The following is a 7,500-nucleotide window of genomic DNA, read 5'->3' as shown; positions in this document are numbered from 1 at the left end:
TAGATGCATAAACTTTAAAAAGATCTAAGTCATTAATTTGTAAATGAAGTAGATACATAATTAAAAACTAACAAGGGTTGTATCAAATACTTTACTTGATTAATAAGTGGTGTCTTCATTACTACATTGAGAATAGCGTTCAGTTCTAAAGGGTGTGTTAACTCAGATTATATTTCTGTTTTAGCTTTTCAAGATTTTGACAAAGATGAATCATCAAAAGTAGCCGTCCTTTATGGTGTAGGCGGTAACTTCTGTGCTGGCTATGATTTGGAAGAAGTTAGCAAAAAAGTACCTGTGCACCTCTCTTCCTATGGTCAGGGTCCAATGGTAAGTTCTGTTACAGTGATATAATTATGCATTTTTTCATTTCTCTTTGTTTAATCTTTATATACTGTAGCAAGTTTCATAAAAAAAAAAGTTGTCACTATTCAGGGACAGTCTTCACTCTCCCCATTTTCATTTTGTATATTAGCAGTTTTTATAACTGTTTGTATGAACTGATATTACATACTTCTCCTGATGATAAAGTGACCTGTTATTAAAATCACCTGCATATATATAGAGAGATTCAGTCTATTAATTTTTGGTATTTAGAACATATTAATATTATTTAACCCAACCATGATTGGTTTATGTTCTATCCCCTGTATTTTTTTTGGGAATTTTGTTAAATACAGATGGACTCACATGTGCCAGCCAGAAGGGTCTATCAGTAGTTCTAGATGACGATCGATGTTCCCAATTATGAATGGCGGGGTAAAGTAGTTATTTTTTAATTCAATTGATATCGATACTGTTATTATAGTTATTGATGTTATGATTATTAAATTGTTATTAAAATCTTGATAACATTTAAAACAATGAAATAATGCAAAAGTCCCTTTTCCAAAATTCAAGGAAAAGGGTAAACATGTGAGATAGGAAGGACTAATAACTGACTCCTTGGTGATTAAGCACTTGCAGAGCCATCTATGTATAAATGCAATAAAATAGACTTGTATTACAGTGGGCATGGCACATACTCTTGCCAAACGTGCCAATTGGGTTAATAAACTGCTCGGATATATCTTCCACAATAAACCCCAAAAATGAGACCAATATGTGAGACAGATATGTTAAACAAGAAAAATTTAAAGCTTGCATATTCCAGGGCCCATCAAGGTATGAGACAAGCAAACCTGTGATTGCAGCTGTGGAAGGTTTTGCTGTAGCTGGTGGTTTAGAGCTTGCATTGTGGTGTGATCTTCGTGTAGTTGAAGATACAGCTGTCATGGGAGTCTTTTGCAGAAGGTAGTAATTAAAACCATTGTCAAAAATGTGTGTGTGTGTGTGTGTGTGTGTGTGTGTGTGTGTGTGTGTGTGTGTGTGTGTGTGTGTGTGTGTGTGTGTGTGTGTGTGTGTGTGTGTGTGTGTGTGTGTGTGTGTGTGTGTGTGTGTGTGTGTGTGTGTGTGCGTTTCTAGTTATTTACATATATGTGTTTAATGTTTTTTCTATCTATAAGTAATATGTCATGTTCACTTCTAACATAACATAAAACCTAAGGTCCATGTAGCTGTACCTAGAGGTATTGAGCATGAGCAGACTTTTTGCAGAATAAATTTTCATTAATAGGTTTAAGCTTGCATTTAGTGAAAGATATTTTTTTGATCTCCCAAGTATGATCAGTTCATATATACCAAAGAAAAAATACAAATGGAAAAAAATTGTCAGTTCTGTTTCAAATTTCTCACATTTTCTTCTATCAACTACAGATTTGGAGTACCTCTTATCGATGGAGGAACAGTCAGGTTGCCAGCCATTGTTGGGCTTGGGAGAGCAATGGACCTCATCCTCACTGGGAGACCAATAAAGGGAAGTGAAGCCCTGGACTGGGGTCTTGCCAATCGTCTGGTAGCATGCGGTACTGGTAAGTCACTGAATGTAAAACTATTTCCCTTGAAGCTTGCAGGAAAAGTAAATATTGTGATTTTTGGTCATTGTGGGTAAGACTTTAGTAATTCATGGTTAATTAGAGAGGAATTTGTTGTAATTGGAGATAAAAATATTGTGGGACAAGTGAGCTTTTGTGTTTCTGTGCTTTGGGTAGGAAAGTATTCTTATTTAGAAGCAGATGCTATGTGATTTTGTGTGTGATGAAAATAATGGAAATTTTGAAGTAGGACATGTAAGCTTTGCTCTCCCCCAACTATTGAGGCTTTTGGCTATTGGAGATGAAACATTTGCTTTTTTTTATGTTGAACAAAAGGTAAAATAACAAACCAATCAAAACCCAACATATCTTCAAACTTACTCAAGGTCAACAGATAATTTCTTTCTCCTGTCACCCTTACAAGGGAGATGTACCCAGCTATCACAAGATTGATTCCATGTCATTTTAACCGATGACAACCACAAATCACCCTTAATTTTGTCAAAGGGGGTCTAATGCATTTCTTTACATCTCTCTCTCTTTTCTCTCCTCTCCTCTCTTCACTTTCCTCTTTTCACTCTCCTCTCTTCTCCCTCCTTCTCTCTCCTCTCTTTCCTTCTTCTCTCTTCTTTTTTCTTTCTCCTCTCTTCTCTCTCCTCTCTTCACTCTCCTCTCCTCTCTCTTCTCTCTTGTCTCTCTCCTTTCTCTTCTCTCTCTCCCTTCCCTTCCCTCTCTCTCTTCCCTTCCCTCTCTCTCTTCCCTTCCCTCTCTCTCCTCTCTCATTCATTCACTTTCTACTATCTTTACAGCTGTGGGCCAGGCAGTCAACCTTGCCCAGTCCTTAGTCAAGTTTCCTCAGGAATGCCTTAGAGCCGACCGGAAATCTGCACTCTATGCAACATTCTCAGCCAGCTCCATGCAAGATGCCCTGAGATACGAACATGAAAATGGCATCCCTGTGATTATGAAGGTGCAGATGGTTGCTGTTATTTGTTGATCTTGTTTGTATTGTTTTTGTTTGCTATCTCTCATCTTATTGTTCATGTTTCTTCTTCATGTTATGATCATCCTTACCTTTCTATTGGTGTAGTTTGTGGTATAAATCCTTTTACTGATTTTGCAATTGCTATTGAAATAGAAAAAAATAAAATAAATAAATAAATAACTCGAACAAATACGTTAAATACTTACCTTTATTTCCCTGCTAATTCTATCGCCTTTTTTCCAGGAATCTGTTCATGGGGCACAGAAATTTGTAGACGGAATTGGACGTCATGGGAAATTTCACCTTAATGCAAAAATAGCTCCGAAATCCAAAATTTAGATAGACTAACAGATGTCTTAATTATGTGAAATTATCCTGCTTTGATAGAACTGAAATTGTTATGATTATATTGGTAATCTGATTGTAATAACAGGGTATGTTTTGATTTTCAAGTCCTAAGGTTCTTACTTATATTACATTATATTTCCATCTACAAAAACTTTGTGTACTTACATGTAAAACCTTTTACAGTGGATTCAGTGTGGAGTAGCAAGTTTGTTGGTTTTTATCAGACATTGTCATGATAATTCATGTTGTATACTGTCATATTGTAAATATTTGTACAAATTGTTTGCTAGGAAATTAAATATATTTTTCACTTGGTTCTTCTTTTCCTCTATGTATGTGGCTCAGAAAAAATACCATTGACCTATTTTACGGCTAAAATGTATTATATAATTCAATAAGAGATACTTTGAAGGCTGTAAGAAAATAGTAGTGGAGTAATGAAATTCTAAGTAACTAAAAGGCCAAACTTATAAAGAGTGGTAAATGAAACCTATGATATTGTCAAGCTTTGAATTCTTTATTGAAACCCTGACTATCAGTCAGTTATGACTTATTTCTTTTTACATAGAAAATTACCTTCTGGATACTGACATGTTAGGCAATAAAACATTAGTGATATAATAAAGGCGTCTTTCTCATTTATGTCTATTAATCCACATGTTTTCTGCCTGCTTAAAGTGTAACATACCCTCTTTGTTTTTGTGCAACTGTCTGCCCTTTTCTTCTCTTTTGCTTTCTGTTGTCCCTTTCTCTCCCTTGGTTCTTTGCTTCCCCTCTTTATTTCTTCTTTAAAGGACCACTTTTCACCCATATGCGTTGCTTCCTTTCTGTATGTATACCTCTCTGGCTACCAACACGTTTTGTAATGGTACTAGGAATAATATGACTGCTGCCCATCTTCCTCTGCCTTTAGTGATTTAATCTATTATAAAATATATTTCGTTGACAAGTTGAAAACATTGCAGTAAATGAAAAGCAATTTTCTTTTAAGGAACAGCTATCAACAAGAGATTGAAAATTTGTATCACTGAGAGTGGATACAGTAGCTTGTATCTTGATAATTCCCCTACAATAATAAGAAATGTTGAAGTACACTAAATTCATAAGATTCCATTTCTTGTATTGCACTGTCTGGTTTAGTAATTCCATATTAATGAACACAGCAAGACAGACTTTGACAATAGTTACATATCCCCATATTGTAGAAAATATTATGATAAGCATGGTCAACTCTTCCCACTTACAGAAATTATAACACTACAAATCTAAAACGTTTCACTTTTATGAAATCCGTGAGGTTGCAAATCCCATAACAACGCGATTAGAAAGACGGAGATCTGATATTGGAAAAAAAATAATAAAAATAAAAAGCAGCGCCATATAATGTGTGCCATATAGCAGGTATGAAAATTTTGCATTTAGATTAGTCTTAATCTTTCTTTTTATGGATTGTTATAAGTTTGTATGATGTTTAGTTGTGGTTCGCCGAGGCAGAACTCGTTTAGTCAAACGGCCGTTATAGGTAAACTAGTTAGAAGTAACTGCTCATTCAGCCAATGAGAGGGCGTTAATTAGTCGGACGGCCGTTTGGGTGAACTAGTGGGCCGTAACAGCTGGTTCAGCCCATATGAGCCCGTTAATTAGTTCGTCCAATGAAAAGGCGTCAACTAGCCAAAAGACCGTTTTAAGTAAACTTGAGGGCCGACGTAACCGCTAGTTCAGTCAATAATACTGCTGAAATTAGTTAAACGGTTGTTTCGGTAAACTAGTGCGCCGAAACTGCTGGTTCAGCCATTGAAAGGCCGTTATTAGTCAAACGATCGTTTAAACTATTTGGGTAAACTAGCGGGCCGTAACTGCTGGTTCGGCCATTGAAAGGCCGTTATTAGCCAAACGGCCGTTATAGGTAAACTGGAGGGCTGTAACTGCTAGTTCGGCCAATGAGAAGTAATTAATTGGTCAAACGGCCGTTTGGGTAAACTAGAGGATCGTACCTGTTGTTTCGGTTACTAAAAGAGCGTTTATGAGTCAAACAGCCATTATTATAAAAATAGCGTGATGTAACTGCTGGAGCTGATGAGGTATATAGTATCTGCGAATAACTCCAACAGCACCACATAATGTATGCCATGTAGTAGGTATGCTAAATTTGAATTCGGATTAGTGTTAATCTTTCTTTATAAGGATTGTTAAAATTTTCTATGATGTTTAGTTGTGGCTCACCGAGGCGGAACTCGTTTAGTCAGACGACCGTTGTGGGTAAACTAGCGATAACGATAATTGCTGGTTCAACCAATGAGAGGTCGTTAATTTGTCAAACGACCGTTATAGATAAACTAGAGGATCTTAACCGCTGGTTCAGCCAATGAGAGCTCTTTGATTAATCAAACAGCTGTTTGGGTAAACTAGAGGGCCGTAACTGCTGGTTCGGCCCATGAGAGGACGTTAATTAACCGAACGGCCGTTGTAAGTAAACTAGAGGACTTTAACCGTTGGTTCTGCCAGTGAGAGCGCGTTGGGGAGGGCGGGCAAGGGCAGAGGATCGCTTACTGGTTGAAATAGTGTGTGAATTCAACAGATACAGCGAATAGCCAACAGGTGTTCGTCCTCATACTTCCTAAAGAGCTGGTAATCTTTGACTTCGGCAGTTTCAAAATTTGCAAGGCCACAGCAATATTAATTAACTAGCAAAATACTGGTCATATACGTCAGCTCCTGTGCTGTGTAATCTTGCTTGGCCTGAATTATTAGAATGCAAATGTAATATCGATGTAAATGTGTTTTTATTGAGGAATTATTAATCCTCGTTCACAGCTTTTCCATATTAGGCATCAACATATAGCGAGAATCTTTATTGTTCAGTCAAAAATATCCTACTGCAATAGAACTGAAAGACATTGTCATAACTAATAACATCCCACATCTTCACGCATTTCTATAAGAGATCGCTATCAGGGAATCTCAATGGATTTCCCTAAGAGGATTAATCCAACGGTAAACCTATCACAAATAATCTCGATATGACATGAGCAACTGCGGTCTTCCTATTCCTAGCCTACTTAGGCCTACCCCACGTTCAAGTACCTCTATCACCTCTTCTGAGAAGGTACTGTAGCCCCCGAAAGAAAATTCTTGTAATCGCTTTTCTGAGAACATACTGCAGTATTCAAGAACGACTCTCCCGAACTTCGATTCAGACTGGAACATCCTTCAACTTCTAAGTGGACTACTTTACCCAAAATTACTGATACATACTGAATATTTTGAGCAGTTATACCAGGTAGACCCTCCAACAGTTAGCTTGGATGCAAGCGATGTCACAATACCTGTGCCGGACCCACCCATCAGCGAGGAACCTCCTACCTTAACGGAGGTTAGGATGGCGATTTCCAAGCTGAAGAATGGGAAAGCTGCAGGCATATGTGATATCCCTGCTGAACTGCTAAAGGCTGGGATGAACCTATGGCTCGGGGCCTGCATACAGTCCTGACTGCCATCTGGCAGTCTGGTACTATTCCCCCTGACCTGCTGAGGGGCGTGGTCATCCCTCTCTGGAAGGGGAAAGGGGATCGTTGGGATTGTGGCAACTACCGTGGCATTACACTGTTCAGCATACCAGGCAAAGTTCTCGCCCACATTCTTCTGAAACGGATCCGCAACCACCAACTGAGGCATCAGAGACCGGAGCAGTCTGGATTTACTCCTGGCAAGTCCACAATAGACCGAATACTAGCACTTCGAGTAATTGTGGAACGCCGTCGTGAGTTGCTTGCAACCTATATCGACCTCAAGAAGGCGTTTGACTCGGTGCATCGGGAATCGCTATGGGAGATCCTGAGGTTCAGGGGAATTCCGACGCAAATTATTGGCCTAATAGCAAGTCCTTATACTGGAACTGAAAGTACTGTAAAGTGTGGTGGGGGTCTGTCGAACTTCTTCCCTGTTAATTCAGGGATAAGGCAAGGCTGTGTCCTTGCACCAACACTTTTCAACACCTGTATGGACAGGATGATGGGCAGAGCTACTAGCCAAAGTCAGTGTGATGCAAAACTAGGCAATATCAAGGACTCAGACCTTGACTTTACCGATGATGTTGCTATCCTATCTGAGCCCTTGGAGTCACTGGTGGCGGCTCTTGATGCATTTAGCAATGAGGCGAAGCCCTTAGGCTTTGAGGTCTCCTGGACCAAGACCAAGATTCAGGACTTTGGGGGCCTGTTAGGGGAACCCTCAGTCGATCGATGACGTTGTCGAGAG

General features: G+C 38.8%; 2 protein-coding genes across 3 annotated transcripts in view; both read left to right on the top strand.

Moving 5' to 3' along the window:
* The window catches only part of LOC119578145 (probable enoyl-CoA hydratase echA8), a 4,573-nt gene extending 1,020 nt beyond the window's left edge, over nt 1-3,553 (top strand). Inside the window, exons 3-7 of the mRNA XM_037925882.1 lie at nt 185-327; nt 1,151-1,290; nt 1,753-1,907; nt 2,720-2,880; nt 3,139-3,553. Coding sequence (XP_037781810.1) covers nt 185-327; nt 1,151-1,290; nt 1,753-1,907; nt 2,720-2,880; nt 3,139-3,234 — 695 coding nt within the window. The 3' untranslated portion in view covers nt 3,235-3,553. The remainder of the gene's footprint in view (nt 1-184; nt 328-1,150; nt 1,291-1,752; nt 1,908-2,719; nt 2,881-3,138) is intronic.
* LOC119578144 overlaps nt 1-7,500 on the top strand; it is a 38,432-nt gene that overhangs the window by 20,580 nt on the left and 10,352 nt on the right. The window lies entirely within an intron of this gene.

This window comes from Penaeus monodon, chromosome 10, assembly GCF_015228065.2.
Source record: "Penaeus monodon isolate SGIC_2016 chromosome 10, NSTDA_Pmon_1, whole genome shotgun sequence".
In the NCBI taxonomy this organism is placed as follows: Eukaryota; Metazoa; Arthropoda; class Malacostraca; order Decapoda; family Penaeidae; genus Penaeus; species Penaeus monodon.
This window is presented reverse-complemented; position numbering and strand designations above follow the sequence as displayed.